The sequence below is a fragment of the Artemia franciscana genome, chromosome 7, assembly GCF_032884065.1.
Source record: "Artemia franciscana chromosome 7, ASM3288406v1, whole genome shotgun sequence".
NCBI lineage: Eukaryota > Metazoa > Arthropoda > Branchiopoda > Anostraca > Artemiidae > Artemia > Artemia franciscana.
This window is the reverse complement of record NC_088869.1, coordinates 46,232,633-46,254,134: the sequence shown is the minus strand read 5'-3', so window position 1 is coordinate 46,254,134 and position 21,502 is coordinate 46,232,633. Positions and strand designations below refer to the sequence as shown.

Genomic DNA, 21,502 nt, shown 5'->3' with positions numbered 1-21,502 from the left:
AAACTAAAAAAAACTAAAAACTAAAAAAGAAAAAACTAAAAAAAAGGAAAAAACTGAAAAATAAGAGAAAAAGAAAACTAAAAAAATATTAATAAATATAAAAAATATAAATATAAATATAATATAAATTAGCAATCAACAAAGCACCGAGACACAAATGACGACCGGGACACAGGGAGTATAAATGACGACCAGGACATAAGTAAAAAAAAAAAACTAAAAAAACTAAAAAAATGGTAAAAACTACAAAAAAACTAAAAACTAATAAAAAAACTAAAAAATCTAAAAATCTAAATAAACTAAAAAAGAAAAAAAAGAAAAAAGGAAAAAAATAAAGGAGAAAAACAAAACTAAAAAACGAATGTATATACAGACCGGGACACCGGGATACAAATGACGACCGGGACACAGGGAATATAAATGACGACCGGGACACAGGGACACAACTACAATGGGGACGCCGGGGGGCACAGGGGGATATAAATGACGACCGGGACACCGGGACACAAGGAATATAAATGACGCCCGGGACACTCAAAGAGAAATCTCAGACTGGAACACCGGGACACAAATGACGACCGGGACACAGGGAATATAAATGACGACCGGGACACAGGGACATAACTGCAAAGGGGACGCCGGGGTGCACAGGGGGATATATAAATGACGATGGCGACTCAGGGAATGGTCGATTAGCAATCACCATCAACAAAGCTCAAGGGCAATCATTAGAATCATGGGGTATAGATCTGAATACGGATTGTTTTCCCATGGACCATTATATGTTGCATGTTCAAGAGTCGGTAAACCTGAAAATCTATTTATATGCACAGACAATGGGACAGCAAAGAATGTTGTATATTCGCAAGTTTTACGTAGTTAAAAACATATATATATATATATATATATATATACACAACTACAATGGCGCGTAACTAATATGGCGCGTAACGACTTACGCGCGCGGGGGGGCTTGGGGGGGGGGGCGCGAAGCGCCCCCACCAACTAGGTGTTGGGGTGGCGCGAAGCGCCACCCCAACAGCTAGTATATATATATATATATATATATATATATATATATATATATATATATATATATATATATATATATATATATATATATATATATATATATATATATATATATATATATATATATATATATATATATATTTAACTACGTAAAACTTGCGAATATACAACATTCTTGGCTGTCCCAGACAACTTATCTTCTATCTATCTATATATATATAAAAATAAGTTGTCTGTGTGTCGAGTGACGTCATGTTTGTGTGTCAACTGACGTCATGTTTGTCGACTGACAAAATTACAGACCGGGACATCGGAACACAAATGACAACCGGGAAACCGGGACAAAGGGAATATAAATGACGACCGGGACACTCAAAGAGAAAGCGACCGGGGCACAAGGAATGTTCGATTAGCAATCACCATCAACAAAGCACCGGGACACAAATGACGACCGGGACACAGGGAATATAAATGACGACCAGGACACTCAAAGAGAAATTACAGACCGGGACACCGGAACACAAATGACGACTGGGACAAAAATGACGACCGGGACACAGGGAATGTAAATGACGACCATTACACGGTCGTCATATATATAGATAGACAGAAGATGTCCCGGTGTCACGGTCGTCATTTGTGTCCCGATGTCCCGGTCTGTAATTTCGTCAGTCGACAAATATGACGTCAGTCGACACAGAAACATGACGTCACTCGACAGACACACAGACAACTTATCTTCTATATATATAAAAATAAGTTGTCTGTCTGTCTGTCTGTGTGTCAGGTGACGTCATGTTTCTGTGTCGACTGACGTCATGTTTTCGACTGACGAAATTACGAAATTACATTGGGACACAAATGACGACCAGGACACCGGCACATAGGGAATATAAATGACGACCGGGACACTCAAAGAGAAAGCGACCGGGACACAAGGAATGTTCAATTAGCAATCACCATCAACAAAACACCGTCAACAAACCATCACAAATGACGACCGGGACACAGGGAGTATAAATGACGACCAGGACATAAGTAAAAAAAAAACTAAAAAAAAAGGTAAAAACTACGAAAAAACTAAAAAGAAAAAAACAAACTAAAAACTAATAAAAAAACTAAAAAAGCTAAAAAACTAAAAAAACTAAAAAATAAAAAAAAAACTAAAAAAAGGAAACAAAAAGAAAAATAAAGGAGAAAAACAAAACTAAAAAAATAAAAATAAAAAAAAACTAAAAAGAAAAAAGAAAAAAAAACTAAAAAAACTAAAAAATGTAAAAACCAAAAAAAAACTAAAAAGAAAAAAAGGGTAAAAATACAAAAATTTATTTCATCATTTACCATTTCAAAAACGAATGTATATACAGACTGGGACACCGGAATACAAATGACGACCGGGACACAGGGAATATAAATGACGACCGGGACACAGGGACACAACTACAACGGGGACGCCGGGGGGCACAGGGGGATATATAAATGACGATGGGGACACAGAGAATGTTCGATTAGCAATCACCATCAACAAAGCTCAAGGGCAATCATTAGAATCATGAGGTATAACTAAAAAAAAACTAAAAAAAAGGCAGAAAACTAAAACCTAAAAAAAAGACCAATTCAAAAACGAATGTATATACAGACTGGGACACCGGGACACGAATGACGACCGGGACACCGGGACACAAGGAATATCAATGACGCCCGGGACCCTCAAAGAGAATTCACAGACTGGGACACCGGGACATAAATGACGACCGGAACACATGGAATATAAATGACGACCGGGACACCGGGGGGCACACGGGGATATATAAATGACGACGGCGACACAGGGAATCGTCGATTAGCAATCACCATCAACAAAGCTCAAGGGCAATCATTAGAATCATGAGGTATAGATCTGAATACGGATTGTTTTCCCATGGACCATTATATGTTGCATGTTCAAGAGTCGGTAAACCTGACAATCTATTTATATGCACAGACAATGGGACAGCAAAGAATGTTGTATATTCGCAAGTTTTACGTAGTTAAAAACATATATATATATATATATATATATATATATATATATATATATATATATATATATATTCACAGGTGGGACATAGGGACACAACTACAATGGCGCGTAGCTAATATGGCGCGTAACGACTTACGCGCGCGGGGGGGCTTGGGGGGCGCGAAGCGCCACCACCAACTAGGTGTTGGGGTGGCGCGAAGCGCCACCCCAACAGCTAGTTTATATATATATATAGATAGACTAGCTGTTGGGGTGGCGCTTGGCGCCACCCCAACACCTAGTTGGTGGGGGCACTTCGCACCCCCCCCCAAGCCCCCCCCCCCCCACGCGCGTAAGTCGTTACGCGCCATATTAGTTACGTGCCATTGTAGTTGTGTCCCTGTGTCCCACCTGTGAACATAGATAAAAGAGAAAATATTTCTCTTTTCGTTATAGATATATATATGTTTTTAACTACGTAAAACTTGCGAAGATACAACATTCTTCGCTGTCCCATTATCTGTACATATAAATAGATTGTCAGGTTTACCGACTCTTGAACATGCAACATATAATTGTCCATGGGAAAAACAATCCGTATTCAGATCTATACCTCATTATTCTAATGATTGCCCTTGAGCTTTGTTGATGGTGATTGCTAATCAAACATTTCCTGTGTCCCCATCGTCATTTATATATCCCCCTGTGCCCCCCGGCGTCCCCGTTGTAGTTGTGTCCCTGTGTCCCAGTCGTCATTTATAATCGACAAACACGACGTCAGTCGACAGACAAACATGACGTCAGTCGACACACACGTCCCAGTCGTCATTTGTGTCCCAGTGTCCCAGTCTGTAATTTCTCTTTGAGTGTCCCGGTCGTCATTTATATTCCCTGTGTCCCGGTCTGTATATACATTCGTTTTTGAATTGGTAAACGAAGAAATAAATTTTTTGTTTTTTTTCCTTTTTTTCTTTTTAGTTTTTTTGGTTTTTACCTTTTTTTTAGCTTTTACCTTTTTTAGTTTTCTTCTTATTTTTATTTTTTTTAGTTTTCTTTTTCTCCTTTATTTTTCAGTTTTTTTCTTTTTTTAATTTTTTTCTTTTTCAGTTTTTAGTTTTTTTATTAGTTTTTAGTTTTTTTTTCTTTTTAGTTTTTTTGCTGTTTTTACCCTTTTTTTAGTTTTTTTAGTTTTTTTCTTTTTTAATTTTTAGTTTTTTACCTTTTTTTAGTTTTTTTAGTTTTTTTCTTTTTTAGTTTTTTTCTTCTTTTGTATTAATGCTAAAGCCAAGGTTCGAACCTGGAACCTCTCGGACCTAGAACCTGGAACATAACGCTTTACCAACTCAGCTACTTCGGCTTGAATACATTTACCTTTTTTAGTTTTTTTTTATTTTTATTTTTTTTTTTTAGTTTTCTTTTTCTCCTTTATTTGTCAGTTTTTTTCCTTTTTTTAGTTTTTTTTTCTTTTTCAGTTTTTAGTTTTTTTAGTTTTTTTAGTTTTTTTATTAGTTTTTAGTTGTTTTTTCTTTTTAGTTTTTTGTAGTTTTTACCTTTTTTAAGCCAAGGTTCGAACCAGGAACCTCTCGGACCTAGAACCTGGAACATAACTCTTTACCAACTGAGCTACTGTATTTGTATTTGTATCGGATTAACGACGCTTCTTGACTACTAAGGTCCCTGCGTCGGCCCTGTAGTGAATTCCTGCAGCATGGTTCGATCTCTGGGTCCCGTATTACCACGCTAAGGTCAAACCCACTGTGCCAACACAGGTAGTTATATAACTGAGCTACTTCGGCGTGAATACATTCGTTTTTGAATTTGCATGTGATGAAATAATTCAGACGTCATATGCGGACAGTGACGTCACTCGACACACAGACACACAGACAACTTATTTTTATATATATAGATTATGTATATGAGGAGGTTTTTTCACTCGTTAATACCTCGCTCTTTACAGTAAAGCTTAAGTTTTGTCCCAATTCTTTAAGAATATGCCCTGAATCAGAAAGGCCGTAGAATAAATAGTTGAAATTACTAAAGATGCTTTAGCATAAAGAGCGAGGTATTTAAGAGGAAAAGAACCCCTCATATGCGTAATAATCTCTTTTCGTTTTAAGTTTTAATGTTACTCCTTACTTTCAATTGAAAAAACTTTTTCATTTTTATTTTTTCATTGTTTTTTTTTATAGTAATGCTAGAAGATCCTGCGCCCTTTTCATTGAATTTCTCTTCCCCCATGACATATTCCTCCAAGGAAAGATCCTCCCACATAGTCCCCTCCCCTCAACCCCACCCCCCCAAACCAAAAAGAACTGAAAACATCCGTACACTTCCCAATAACCATTACTGTATGTAAAAAATGGTCAAAGTTTGTAACTTGCAGCCCCTCCCCCGGGGACTGTGGTAAAGGTAAAGGTAAAGGATACGGCATTAGACTTTACAGTCCCTACCGGCGGTGCTGATCTCCGTTTCTTGGCCCTTCAGCCAGGAAGTGCAATGGGGGGTTGGGGGCCAGCCATCCTGTGCTTTCACACACCCTTCCTGTTTACCTTCCCCAGATTTCTCCAGGTACCCATTTAGAGCTGGGTCGACTCTGGCTAAGCTTAGAGAGTCACGCCACTGACCCCCGTCCCAACTGAAGAATTGGGTACACTGGGATTCGAACCCGCGTCCTCTCAGACAAAGGATCCCGAATCCAGCGCACCAACCAACTCGGCCAGGACTGTGGGGAAGTAAGTAATCCCCAAAGACAGAGTTATTGGCACCAAAATTTTGATCCGTTGACTTTGGGTAAAATATGAGCGTTGGAGGGGGCCTAGGAGCCCCCAATTTTTTTGGTCACTTCAAAAGGGCACTAGAACTTTTCATTTCCGTTAGAATGAGCCCTCTTGCGACATTCTAGGACCAATTAGTCGATACGATGACCCCTGGGGAAAAAAAGAAAACAAAAAAACAAATAATCACGCACCCGTGATCTGTCTTCTGGCAAAAAGTACGAAATTCCACATTTTTGTAGATAGGAGCTTGAATTTTTTTTCTGTATGGTTCTCTGATACGCTGAATGTGATGGTGTTAGTTTTCGTTAAAATTCTATGACTTTTAGGTGGTGTTCCCCCTTTTTTCCAAAATAAGGCAAATTTTCTCAGGATCGTAACTTCTGATGACAAAGACTAAATTTGATGAAGCTTATCAAACAGTTCGTGGTAACGAACTGTAGTAAGGAGCGACCCTGTAGAGCTCGTTGTGTGACATAAGTCAGTCAAATGGGTGCCTCAAACTATCCGCAGTCGATTCGTCCTAAAAATTAAATAATAAAAAAACAAGTTTTTTTAAATGAAAGTAACGAGCAAAATTAAAACTTAAAACGAACAGAAATTACTCCGTATCTGAAAGGGGCTTTTCCTCCTCAACGCCCCGCTCTTTACGCTAAAGTTTTTTGCTGTTTTAAGAAATAGAGTTAAGAGGAAGAGTCAAACTTTAGCGTAAAGAGCGGGGCGTTGATGAGGAAGCAGCCCCTTTCATATACCAAGTAAGTTTGTTACTAAAAAAAAAAAATGCAAATTTCGAAGTAAGTTTGACTCTTTCTCTTAACTCTACTTCGTAAAACAGTAAAAAACTTTAGCATAAAGAGTGGGGCGTTGAGGAGGAAAAGTCCCTTTCATATACGGACTAATTTCTGTTCGTTTTAAGTTTTAATGTCGCTCCTTTATTTTCATTTTAAAAAAATTGTTTTTTATTTAATTTCTGGATGTTTTTTAATTAATGCACGTTTGGTTCTTGGCTCTCCGCACATAAATAATTAAAAAGAAATTTGCATATTAATATTTTTTTGCTAAATGGCTTTCTCATAGTTTTAATCGGAATATTTTGAGAAAAAAGAGAGGAAGAAAGCCTAGTTGCCCTCCAATTTTTTGATTACTTTAAAATGCAACTAGAACTTTTAATTTTTTTTACGAATATTCTCATTAGTAAAAAATAGACGTAATTTACGAATTAACTTACGGAACGAACTTCTATATTCGTATGTTTTTATTGCGTATATGAGGGAATTCACCCCTCGTCGATACCTCGCTTTTTACACCAAAGCTTAAATTCTGTCCCAATTCCTTAAGAATGACCCTTGAATCACAAAGGCCGTAGTATAAATAGTTGAAATTAATAAATATACTTTAGCGTAAAGAGCGAGGTATTACGAGGAGGTAAACCCCTCATATGAGCAATAATTTCTGCTCGTTTTAAGTTTTAATGCTGCTCCTCACTTTCAATAGAAAAAAACTTTTCATATTTATTTTTTCATTGTTTTTTCAAATAATGAGAAAAAATTCTGCGCCCCCTTCATTAAAAGTCTCTTCCCCTATGAGAGGTTTTTCCATGGAAAGATCCTCCCACGTAACCTCCCCCCCCCTCTTCCACCTCAAATCTTCCTCCCAAACCAAAAAAATCCCCCTGTTAACGTCCGTACACTTCCCAGTAACCATTACTACATGTAAACACAGATCAAAGTCTGTAACTTGCAACCCCTCCCACGGGGACAGGAGGACTGGGGAGTAAGTCGTCCCCAAAGACATAGTTATTAGGTCTTTCAATTGTGGTGAATAAAATGGCTATCTCAGAATTTTGATCCGGTGATTTTGGGAAAAAATGAGTGTTGGAGGGGGGCTAGGTGCCCTCCAATTTTTTTGTCACTTAAAAAGGGCACTAGAACTTTTAATTTCCGTTAGAATGAGCCCTCTCGCGACAGGACCAATAGGTCGATACGATCACCCCTGGGAAAAAAACAAACAAACAAAAAAACAAAAAAAAAACAAACAAATAAACACGCATCCGTGATTTGTCTTCTGGCATAAAATGCGAAATTCCACGTTTTTGTAGATAGGAGCTTGAAACTTCTACAATAAGGTTCTCTGATACGCTGAATCTGATGGTGTTATTTTCGTTAAGATTGTATAAATTTTAGGGGGTGTTTCCCCCTATTTTCTAAAATGAGGCAAATTTTCTCAGGCTCGTAACTTTTGATAGGTAAGACTAATCTTGATGAAAGTTATATATTTAAAATCAGCATTTAAATGCGATTTTTTCTATGTAACTATTGGTATCAAAATCCATTTTTTAGAGTTTCGGTTACTATTGAGCCGGGTCGCTCCTTACCACAGTTCGTTACCACGAACTGTTTGATATTTAACAGATTTTCCTCTGCCTTTGGAAGCACCCAAGTTTCAGACCAGGATTGACCACTGTCATTACCGAGCTTCCAGTATTCTGATCTTAGATTCTTAGACTGATCATCAATTTGTGCCAATTTTTTTCAAATGTGAAAAAAAGCCTGAGCATTGGTTATCCTCCCAACACATAGAATCCCCCCCCCCTTCTGAAAGCTCAAGAATAACAAGTACAAAAATTTAATATTCAAAAACGGTATCTGAAAAGGTAAAAACATTTTTATAACCATTCCCAAGTCTTTAGAAAAACTTCTGCAGATATGTCATTTCTAAGACAAATTTCTTGCGAGCATCCTTATATCTGAAAACTTAAAACTACAGTACGTTCAATTCTTCAAAAATCAGTGTAGGCTATACTAAATTTTCTGGAGAAAAATGATTTACTGAAGAGCCTTTCGAACCTATCTAGCCGAGTTAGCTGAAAAAAAGATATACGAATTCTGAATATTTCCGCATTGTAACTGCTGGAGTGTCTTTTTTTAGCATAGCGGTTTCTAATCTGGCAACCATTGAATTGACATTTGTTTTGAGAGGTGTTTGTGAGAACCCATAATAGTATTGCTCATTTTGAATGAAAGATTATTTGCAAAAAGTATTTTTGAAGAGGCTTTTTGCTTTATTGAACATAACTTTCTCAATTTTCCTTCGTTTATGTTTGAAAGGAAAAATATTTCAGGCTATTAGCGATCCTGCTGGTCGTACGGATCCATTTTCAATTAGGAACCTTTTAGCAGAGAAGGGGAGAAAATCAAGCGACAAGAATTTAATACCTGTTACATTCCATCTTAGTAGAGATAGACAGTTTGTGGAAGTGAGAAAATCAGAAACTTTTAATAATACTGAAATTAACAAATAATTCTCTTTTAATAATATTACTGCACATCGTGGAGCCAAAATGAAAGAACCAATTGTCAAGAGTATAAAGACATATAGCTTCTTATTACGTCCGTCACAACAGCTAAAGCCAAATCATAAGAATATAAGCATCTACTTTTTGTCCTTAACTTTTGCCTTAAGACACAAAACATAAGTCCAAAGAATGCTAGGCTGGAATTAGTCTCGGGCAAGAATCATGGACGGATCGCAAAACCGATCCGGTTTTGTACCGTCCGGATTATAACACCATTTTGTGAAAATTATTATGAATTGTCCCGGACGATACCATTTTCCTAATTGACTGGTATTAATAATTGTATCTAGGATGGGGTCGGTAAAAGGTTAATTACCATTAACAACATATTAAATCCGATCCTCCATTGTTAGGCTGTCTAATCCTATTTTTTTACAATTAAAAATTGTTGTTGAAAAAATTCAGTAGAAACCAAGATTTGCTTTCGAGTATACTTTTTCTTGAACTTCTAAGACACCTTGTTTAACATGATGTCTCAAGGCATAACAAGGGAGCTGTCCAAAATCTAGCGCAAGTAGAATATGATTTTTGACATTGCCATGGCTGGGATATGAGAAATAATAATAAACGTATTCAGATTATGTGAATTCAATGGTAAATATTTTATGCAAGTCTGACTCTTCCTTAATTAGGGGTGAGGGTGAGAAATTTTATGTTAACTAGGTAAAGTATGAATCTACTCAAATATATTTCGTTGATACCTTAGGGCAATAAACATTACCTTTGGTTAATTCAATTTACACCGAAGAAGTTCTGTAAATTAATTTCTCCAAAAATCATTTACATTGTATATACTGCTACAACCATGAGAAATGTGACTGAGCTTAAAGGGTTTTGGACAGGAGTAGCGATTTTAGGGCACTTGGTATTAACCAAGTGACATATAGCAATCGCAAATTCTGTCGGTCTGTCCGGCGGTCCCGGTTTTGGTCTGTCTGTCTGTCTGTAGGACCTCGTAACTCAGACTCTTATTTTAGATTAAATAAAAAAAAAAGAAGTTTTTTTTAGCTGAAAGTAAGGAGCGACATTAAAACTTAAAACGAACAGAAATTACTTCGTATGAAAGGGGCTGCTTCATCATCAACGCCCCGCTCTTTACGCTAAAGTTTGACTCTTTCTCTCAATTCTTCTTTTGAAACGGTAAAAAACTTTAGCGTAAAGAGCGGGGCGTTGATGAGGAAGCAGACCCTTTCATATACGAAGTAATTTTTGTTCGTTTTAAGTTTTAATGTCGCTCCTGTTTTTTTTTATTTGTTTTTTTGTTTAATTTCTGAACGTTTTTGAATCAATGCATATTTTGATTTTGGCTCTCCGCAGAGGAATAATTAAAACGAAATTTGCATATTTTTTTGTTTGGCTAAATGGCTTTCTCATAATTTTGATCGAGTGATTTTGAAAAAAAAAGAGCGGGGGAGGAAGCCTAGCTGCCCTCCGATTTTTTAGTTAATTAAAAAGGCAACTAGAACTTTTAATTTTTTACGAATCTTTTTATTAGTAAAAGATATACGTAACTTATAAATTAGCTTACGTAAAGAACTTTTGTATTATCTTGTTTTCATTACATATATGAGGGGGTTCGCCCCCTCGTCAGTACCTCGCTCTTTACACTAAAGCTTAAATTTTGTCCCAATTCATTAAGAATGACCCCTGAATCACAAAAGCCGTAGAATAAATAGTTGAAATTACTAAAAATACTTAGCTTAAAGAGCGAGGTATTAGGAGGAGCTGAGCCCCTCATATTGGTAATAATTTCTGTTCATTTTAAGTTTTAATGCTGCTCCTTACTTCCAGCTGAAAAAAAAAACTTTTTCATATTTATTTTTTCATTGTTTCTTTTAATAATGCTAGTAAATCCTGCGCTCCCTTCATGGATATTTTCTTCCCCCATGACAAATTCCTCGATGGAAAGCTCCCCCAGCCTATCCCCCTCTTCTAAATCCCTCCCCCAACCAAAAAATCCTCCTGAAAACGCCTGTACACTTTCCAATAACCATTACTATATGTAAGCCCTGGTCAAAGTTTGTAACTTGTAGCCCCTCCCACGGAAACTATGGGGGAGTAAGTCGTCCCCAAAGACATTTTTATAAGGTTTTTCGACTACGCTGAATAAAATGGCTATCTCAGAATTTTGATCCGTTGACTTTAGAAAAATAATTAGCGCGGGAGGGGGCCTAGGTGCCCTCCAATTTTTTTGGTCACTTTAAAAGGGCACTAGAACTTTTCATTTCCGTTTGAATGAGTCCTCTTGCAACATTCTAGGACAACTGGGTCGATATGATTACCCCTGGGAAAAAAAACAAACAAATAAACACGCATCCTTGATCTGCCTTCTGGCAAAAAATACAAAATTCCACATTTTTGTAGATAGGAGCTTGAAACTTCTACAGTAGGGTTCTCTGATACGCTGAATCTGATGGTGTGATTTTCGTTAAGATTCTATGACTTTTAGGGGGTGTTTCCTCCTATTTTCAAAAATAATGGAAATTTTCTCAGGCTCGTAACTTTTGATGGGTAGGACTAAACTCGATGAAACTTATATATTTAAAATCAGCATTAAAATGCAATTCTTTTGATGTAGCTATTGGTGTTAAAATTCCATTTTTGGAATTTTGGTTACTATTGAGCCGGGTCACTCCTTACTACAGTTCGTTACCACGAACTGTTTGATCTCAACCAGATCCAGCGTCATTGGGGGGGGGGCTGAGGCCGGAAATCTTAGAAAGTACTTAAAGCGGAGGGATCAGGATGAAACTGGATGGGAAGAATAAAAACAAGCCTAAGGTACGTGACTGACATAACCGGACCGAATCCGCTGTCTCTGGTGGAGTTGGGGGCAGAGGTTAATTTGGAAAAATGAGGTATTTACAACTTACGAACGGGTGGTCAAATCTTAATGACATTCGATATTTAGAAGGATCTTGTGCATTAAAGCTCTTATTTTATAATTCCAACCAGATCCTGTGACATTGCGGAGAGTTGAAGGGGGAAACCGGAATTCTTGGAAAACCTGAAAATTGGGGTATTTTTATCTTACGAAAAAGTGATTGAATCTTAATGAAACTTGATATATAGAAGGATCTTATGGCTCAGATGCTCCATTTTCGACTCGAATTGGATCCGGGGACATAGGGGGCTGGAGGAGGTAAACAGAAATCTCGGAAAACGCTTAGAGTGGAGAGATCGGATGAAACTTGATGGGAAGAAGGATCTTTTCTCTTTGAAGGATCTGGGGGGGGGTGTTAATTTGGAAAAATTAGAAAAATTGAGGTATTTTTAACTTAACAACGGGTGACCGGATCTTAATGAAATTTTATATTTAGAAGAAATTTATGTCTCAAAGCTCTTGTTTCAAATCCCCACCAGATCTGTTGACATTGGAGGGAGTTGGAGGGGGAAATCGGGAATCTTGGAAAACGCTTAGAGTAGAGGAATCGGGATGAAGCTTGGTGGATAGAATAAGCAAATGTCGTAGATACGTGATTGACGTAACCGTACTGGATTCGCTCTCTTTGGGGGAGTTGGGGGGAGGGGTTCAGTGATTTGGTGATTTTGGTGCTTTTGGACGTACTAGGACGATGAAAATTGGTAGGCGTGTCAGGGAGCTGCACAAATTAACTTGATAAAGTCGTTTTCCCAGATTCAACCATCTGGGGAGCTAAAGGGAGAGGAAAAATTAGAAAAAAGAGGTATTTATAACTTACGAGTGGGTGATCGGATCTTAATAAATTTTAATATTTAGAAGGACCTCGTGACTAAGAGCTCTTATTTTAAATCCCGACCGGTATTAAGCCTCTGGTTTTCCTTTTAAATCAATCTATTGATTCTTAGAATTTTGTTAGAGCTCATGCCATATGAGCTCTTGGCTCTTAGATCTTCTGGCCTCGTCAAAAGTGACATATAAGCTCTTAGCTCTTGTTACTTTCGACATCACAAGGACTTAGACATGAGAACAATAAGCTAAATTTCCCGAAACAAAGGTAAGACTTTCTTGGAAAGTATCTTAAGTTAACAAAGTAATGACACTCGAAGAAGAAAATTTGCTTAACAATCATCAATTAAAATACTATTATTGGATTCCACCAAGTTTTTACAAAAATTTCATTTTGTTAAAAATAAGTGTTTCAAAGGAAAGTAAAGAGTCATATGATACCAAAGACCAGCAGAAATTTTAGAATAATGATGATCCAAATTGAAAATTATTATTTATCAAGAAATAAAACCCAAAAACGCATAGAAATTAAAATATGTAATGAAGTTAAACATAAAGATACTAGACACTGCTAAAGCGAATAAAAGGATCCCAAGACCAACCGAGATTAAAATGAATATTCTGTTTAAATTTTATGTGAACAGATACTACCAAAAACAGGAGATTGGGTTATGATTATAAAAAATAAATATCTAAAATACATTTTGTTTTCAGTAAAAAGTAAACGACGCACTGGCTTTTACAAAGTTTAAAGGGTTTTTACAGATATTCCGGCTTGTGTCAATGCCTGTTCGTTTAAGTTCGAGTTGAGTATTTACTAATTTCTGTTTGTTTTAGGATTCATTTGTTCATCCAAAGCAGGTATTTGTTATGATTATATTGAATGTGATTATATATTTTAATTTCTTTGTGTTTTGATAATAATTTATTATTATTTTAGTTTGAATTAGAATGTCATTCTATTTTTATTCATCTTTGGTTTTAATATGGCTCTTTACTTTCTTTTGAAAAACTTTTGGATTTTTTTAAATTAGTTTTATTCATTTTCAAATTACACATTTTATTTTATTGGTTATTAATAGATATATTCGTAAGGGTTTTTGCAGTTTTTCTGCTTGAAAATTAAATATTTTCAATTCCTATTTAAATTTTCGGCGAAATTTGAATACTCAGTCAAGATTTTTTTTTTTAATAATGGCAGTTTTTGCATCAAATTCTATTAACAGTTTCGCAATAGAATTTTTATTGGATGTAGAGGAGATATATATTTAAATAGATTCAGAATATGTATAACATTGGTCTTCTACGGGATTGATGCAATTCTCTAAAATCACTAACAATTTAGATAATAACTAGTAACAAAAAAAAACCAGGTAGTTGAAAATGAATAAAGCCACATTTGTTTCCCAAATTTGTTTGTTTTAAACGAGGTTGTAATCACGCCTATCAACAGAAAATAGTTTTTGGACTATTGTGTGTTTCAAAGAAATGGAGCTCGTGGTAACAGACAGGGGATCACAAAGCCAAGTCACAAAAACACTGCCTCGCTGCGGGTGCGTAAAACATTTCTCCCCTAACTTTTGCTACTAGTAAGGTATACACGGCTGTTGGGGTTTCACACTTGTTTCTTTTCTGTTTCAGATAAATGGCCTGTTTTCGTTTCCATAGTTGCAATTGCTTAGATTTGCCTATAGTGTAATTTTCAATGATAAGTTAAAGTCTCGTTGCTAAGTTATAGTTGTTTTACAATAAGTAAGCTTGCAAGCTAAATTCTATTTCGGTCTTCCTGTTCTGGGCCATTGAAAGATAATATTATTCAAAAGAAGCCAGGGATTTGAACTTTAATTTAGTGGATTGACCAGGGCCAATCTAAGGTCCACACCTACAGCAAGAGCTCTTGTACAGAAGAGGTGTTTTGTTTTTTAGTCTACGTTGAGACCCCGTTTAGAGAGTCTGTTATTTCAGAGTTGATGTATATGCGTATTTTATCGAGTGACATTTGGATGAATACAAGTGAGCTATTTTCTATGGCCGTGTGAGATTATTTTTCCAGGAAACCAGGCAGGGTAAGAAAAAAGCTCGCGAGAAATTCCGTCATTAGTGTATCGATGGGGGGCCGTTTACCCTCCAAACACATAGCTAGAGATATCAGAGGTGACCCTGGTTGGGTGCACCCTTAGCCTAGAGTTTGGTCAGTTTGATCATTCGATCACGTTACCATGCCCTGGAGAAGGCGTGGTTACCATTCAAATATCTGGTGGCAGCAACTAAAGGACCTCTCAGAAATACTGACAGTAAAAGAATCCGCGTTTTTCAAAAAGATGATTTGATTTAACCTACACAGTAGCTTATTGCGAGTACATATAAAAGATAGCGAGAAAAAAACGGAATCAATTAAAGATTACGAAGATCTGAATGGGTGTTGCTAATTAGAATAAGACAAAATTTTACGATTTAATATATCACAACTACGGGTGGATTTAGCCTAAAAGTAATAGGCATAAAAATATTAGGAAATTCTGAATGGGCGTTGCCTAGTTAGCTTGGGAGAATAATCTGCAAATTGAGAAGTAACAATTTATCACGAGATAGTACCGGACCGGAAGTGCCGTTGACCATTTGAAGAAGTATTTTGATGATTAGCTGAATTTTGAAATAATTGCGGATAGACAGAAGATTCACACGAGGTCAGAAAAGGGACAAGAATTAATAGAACTAGACATAAATTCGAAAAAAGCTACCGCGGTGAACCAGAAAAAAAATATTATTCAGATTCACATTTATATTTGACTCGCGCTAGAAGTACCCTAGGGACTTCACCATCAGATGGAAACCTTTATCTTCCAGGGAGTGAAATAGACATCTCTGACACATGTGAAAGGGGGGACTTCAAAACAAAATCAAAAATACGACGATCTCCAGCACGAGCCATAGATGGAGAAAAGAAGACATTGCAGATTCAACATGAATTATTCCCAGATAGCGGGGCCCAGATTAAAGAAACAGATATAGGGGGTACAAAGAATACAATCTGGAAGGAGCACACCTGCTAATATGAGAGAACATGAAATAGAAACAGTGCCGGTAATACACAAGGAAAAATTATTAAATGGAATACAAGAAAAACAAAATCAACTCACCTCTCAGATGCTAGGCAAAATGAAGGGGAGTTGTGGATAAGAGAAAATACAAATAGAGAAGAAACAGTTTCAGAAAACGAATTAAGAAGATAAAATGACACAATGAACCAAAGTTGACCTAGTAGTAGGAGCAGTATGGAATCCAGATCCAGTAGGGGGTTACAAAAAAGTAGTCATGTAGATATATCGCAGTACATATTAAATTCCATGAAGGAAGAAAGAGAGAATAACTAAAGAGGAAAAAGGAGAGCATGACAGAATAACTAAGCAACAAAAGGAAGAGGCAGAAAGAGAGGGTAGAAGATAACTAATGGAAATAATCGCAGGGAGAAATTCCCAAGAGCCTAGGAGATCGTCTTAAAGTTAATGCATGCAATAAACCTTCAACCAATGAAAGAAAATGAAGATATACATTTAATCCTATACAATTTAGAAAAAACGACAGAATTAAACGGATGGCTAAGAGAAAACTGGGGTGACAGCAATTTGGCCCTTCCTTAATTACAAAGCATAAACTGCTTTTATGACATTACCGATGCACTACTTTAAGAGATTTTGAAAGATTAAAACAAGCCATTTTGAAAAGTTTCAACTCTCCCCCGAACACTTTCAAAGAAGGTTTGAAAGTAAAAGAAAGTAAGAACACGAAACTTACAAAGAATACGGGTACAAATTGAAAGTTATGTGTTTAAAATGGCTGGAGCAAGAAAATTATAGAATTTTAGAAGACCCAGAGGAGATAAAAGACAAGATGACGAAAGTGATTGAAAAACAGTAATGGAACAATTCGTAGAAAATACTTATCCAAATACGAGAATGTGATTAAAAGAGAAAAACCCCAAAACGATTGAAGAAATAACGGAATTAGCATTCCCGCTAAGAACAAGGCTATGAGGTAGTGGTAGGAACCAATACCCGTACACAGAAAATACAAACAATGTTAGCCAGATATGGCAGAGGCAAACAGAATTAAGGTGCTATCATTGCAACTCCGTCAGCCACTCTAGCACCAATTGCTCAAATAAAGAAGTTATAAAATACGGCAAAAAGCAGGAACAGTATGATATTACATGTTTTGATAAACGCGGACATTATGCCTCAGATTGCCGTGGCACGAAAAAAAAATCACGACAATAACTACAAAACAAAGGAGGATGGGCCCAGGGGAAAACAGGACAATGCAAGAAATGATTGATCCCAAGAGAATGGGAAAAAGTATCAGACGTATAAGAGGATTGCACGGGTTAGAAGCCCCAAAAATAAGAAAACTTGTGCATTTGCGGAATCACACAAAGTATGTGGTGAACTAAAGGGTAAATCGACGGAAATAGCTTTAGATTCTTGCAGTGACCAAGCCTATGTATGGAAAGATTTAATACAGAAAGCCGACATAAACTATGAAAGTAAAGTGGCAGCGATATGCTACTAAGGAGCAAAGCATAAATGTTCAACCGCCCAGGTCACAATGAAATCGCCTATAAAGAAGGAAACACGGTTAAAAAGGAATTAAAAGTAGGTGTTGTACCTACTCTTGAAGTAGATGTTTTACTAGGGGGAGACTTCAGAAATATCGCAAGCCTTCTTTCACTAAAAGCAACCTTTATGGCTAAAAAAGTAAATGTGGTGACATGGGACCAAGCAAAAAAGAAGAGAGGCTAAGTCAATCACTTTTGGAAAGGATGGTCGGAATATTCAAAACCAATTTCAGCTTAGTGACGAGATATTTATACAGAATGCAAAACCAAGAAAACTTGAAAGCCAAAAAGGGCGGACGAAAAGGAATATAACCAGAAACGAGAAAAATTATTGACCACAGAAAAATAACCGTAAATAGCCAAAGATGAACTAGCCGGGATAACCTCCGAAAAATTTGCAGAATTGCAAACAAATGATAGAGACTGCAAAAAAAACTACCCCTAATGAATAAAAAGACTTCACAAGCTAAACTATTTTGCAGTAATTGAAAGCTACTTTACAAAATAGTTGAGACTGGGGAGAGCCCTAGAAAATTACTACTTTTGGTACCGCATGAACTAAAGAAAGCGGTAATAAAATTGGCGCACTCAAGCCCAACGGGGGGACACATGGTATCCCAAAGAACATGAAATAGAACCTTGTGGCGTTTTCGTTGGAAAGGACTGAGACAGGATTTTGTTAACTTTTTCAAAGGATGAAAAGATTGCCAATTAGTCGCAAATAAAAAAAAAACAAATGAAAAGGTTCCTGTGAAAAAAATGCCCATTTTTGGCAAACCGTTTGAGAGAATTTCAATGGACATTGTAGGTCCACTCCCGAAATCTAGCGCAGGAAACAGATTCATTCTAGTTATTAATGATCTGGCTACAAGATACCCAGAAGCTATCCCAATGCGAACAGTAAAATCACCAAAAATCGCGGAAGAATTTGCGAAATATGTCTCACGTCACGGAATCCCAAAGGAAATTTTAACAGATAACGGACCCAATTTTATACTGACATACATTGGAAAATTTTACGAAATTCTCGGCATTAAACAAGAACTAATTACTCTGTCCCATCCTCAGGCAAATTGAGTGACAATTAGTTGTAATATATGATGTAAATCAATGGGCCAAAATGCTTCCTTGTGTCCTTTTTGCATATAGAGAAACTCCACGCCCAGCTACAGGGTTCTCGCTATTTGAATTACTATATGGGACAAACCCTAGGGGGATGTTAGATATTTCAAAGAATTATGGGAAAATGATAAGAAAAATGAAGAAACCGTGATAACACACTTACTAGCACTGCGAGAAAAATTGAATAAATACGATGAGCGTACCAAGCAGACACAGGGGGAATACGCAGAAAAAAAACAAAAATATGTTACAATAAATCCACCCAAATTTGCGAATTCGCGGAAGAAGAGATCCTCATATTGCTACCGGACGGAAATAATAAATTGAAAGTAAGGTGGAAAAAAAATTAATATAAATTATATGATAGAATTAGATAGAGCAAGAAAAAAAGAAAGAAATTTACCACGTGAATTTGCTGAGGAAATTTAACAAAGAGGATGAAAAGGGAAGCCACAAAGATCCGCAGAAGCGCTGCCTCATAATCTCAACCGCAGAAAATGACAAGGAAAGTGCCCCCTTGAGTACAATAGACCCAGCCAAAACACATTTAAATGCCATTGAATGAATTTCGTCAGAAACGAATCTGAGCCAAGCTTAGAAATGCCAATTAAATAAGTTATTCACGGAATTTGCGGACGTATTAACAGACCGAATTAGAGAAACGGAGATTGTGGTGCATAAAATACCGGTTAACGAAAACAGACCAACAAAATAACATCCTCACCGAATACCAGAAGCTTAAAGGCATAAAATGAAAAAAGAAATATACCGAATGATTGATTTAGGGGCTATAGAACCATTAAACTAAGAATATGCAGCGCCAGTCGTATTACTCCCTAAGAAGGGCAGCTCCATTCGATTTTCCGTAGACGACATAAAACTGAAGAGTATTTCCGAAGCAGACTCGTATCCAATACCAAGAATAGACGAAATTGTAGAGTCAGTAGGCTCCGCAAAAATAATATGAATTTTAGGCTTGAGATTAAGCAAAAACTACTTTTATTACGCCTTTTAGGTTATACCAGCTTATATATACGCCTTTGGACTAAAAGGGGTGCCAGCAACGTTCCAAAGACTACTAGGCTGTACCTTAAATAATCCTTACCATATACAAGAGCCTACTTGGATGACATTATAGTTTTTTCAAGCTCATTTAATGAACATATTACCCATATGAAATAAGTGTTGACCAGGCTCAGAACAGCAGGATTAACTTTAAATGTGGAAAAATACAGATTGAAATATAGTACATTTGAAAAAGAATGTCTTTAAAAAAACTTGACTTTTATGTTTATGAGTATCTGCATAAACCCAGTATCAAAAATGATTAGTTTCAGTTAGTCAAACTTTCAAACTGAAATATGTCAGCGTAAAATAACTTTCAAAACGAGCGTTAAGTCGGACTGAATTCAGCTACTTATCCCGGTCACTTGCTCTCCTTAGGTCTGTAAGAGTGAAACTTGGCTTGGATTGGTGGATTGCCTTTAGCTCACCAATAATAGATCACTTTACATTCTTATACAAAGTAACTTACGCTACGGTATGGTAATGTGCATTTATCACCACTCTATAGAGATAGTTGTATTTCAAAAACTCTCGTAAAATAGGCCCATAGCAAAGGAATACGTCTCTTTAAGGTTAAAAAATTTTATGTCTTTCCCGCTTCTATAACAATTTTTTGTGTATGTGAATTGGGCTCTGTATGCCAGAATACGCCCAACTGCGACCCATTGGAATCTGAATACTGCTGGTGATTCGTTGCAAGTTTATTTCAGATGAGAGAGAAACCACATGCTTTTTTTTAACTCTGCTACAATGAATCAAACTTCCAGAATTTCCCAATGTTGAAGAGAAAACTTTTAGTGCAATTTACCCCATTAATTAGTATTCCGAGGAAGTCATGCGGCGAGAAGTTAACTTTCCATCAATGCCTTGAACGTTTTAACAGGTAGTAATTTTTTCATTTTGCCTGAATATCATGGTTGCAGCGGTAGCCGCAATTCAACTTTTGTATTGCACTATGGAGCGGCTTTTGATGGACTATTTTGGCAAAAATGAGACTCTTACTAGCGGCGCAAAGGTAACTGTATATGTTAAATTACATTCACTTGACACGAGCTTCTTAGCTCGCCCTGTGTTGAGTAGGAAGGCAAAGGTTACTCACCACTACTCCCTGTGAGCCTATATTGGCAGACTGAGACTATGTTTTACCTTTGTTTTGAGACTCAGATGTTTTCATTTCTATGTTTTTGTTTAATGTTTATATTGATACGACGGGTGTACTAATATTTCACCGGCACACCTTGCTGTGCCCAAATAAGATGGGTTTTTATGGAACAATTAATAAATTGAGTAGGCATAATAGGCACAGACAAAGAGAAGTTACAAGTTTTGGAAAACTTATGGGCTCCACCTTCCAACTACATATTTCCAGCAACTGCTCACAGAAAGTTTGAGAGGACGTTCTTTGTATCCCTGGTTGCAAAAGTGTAAGTGGCTGTCATACTCTAGAAAACCAAGTTAAGTCCGAGAAGGATTCCAAAATTGGAAAAAGGCCATTGAAAAATTTGAGTCAAATTTTCATTTACAATACCACAAACATGCCATGATCGACCTCAACAATTTGAAAACAGTATTGGAAGGGACGCTAAATTCCATAGAAGATCTATAGAAGTAGGAAAAACCAATGAGGCGACAGAAAATGCGGAGAGGTTAAAACCCATAACATAAACAGTAATTTTTTGTGGACGACAGGGAATAGCTCTTTGAGGTCACAGAAGCTATGGAGACTTCAACTTAGACGCAATTCTAGATGATAATGAGGGGAATTTCAGAGCTATTCTGTGGATGCACATTGAAGCAGGTGATGAAAAATTAAGAGACCATTTCA

At 36.7% G+C, this 21,502-nt stretch overlaps 1 protein-coding gene across 2 annotated transcripts in view; it reads left to right on the top strand.

The window, feature by feature from the left end:
* The window catches only part of LOC136029376 (Kv channel-interacting protein 1-like), a 75,819-nt gene that overhangs the window by 9,927 nt on the left and 44,390 nt on the right, over positions 1–21,502 (top strand). Inside the window, exon 1 of one of the 2 annotated variants that reach the window (XM_065707696.1) lies at positions 14,837–14,888. The exons of the other annotated variant lie outside the window; for it this stretch is intronic. Within the exon in view, the coding sequence (XP_065563768.1) occupies positions 14,846–14,888 (43 nt within the window). The 5' untranslated portion in view covers positions 14,837–14,845. Of the gene's footprint in view, positions 1–14,836; positions 14,889–21,502 lie in introns of those variants that run through there. 2 annotated transcript variants of the gene reach the window in all.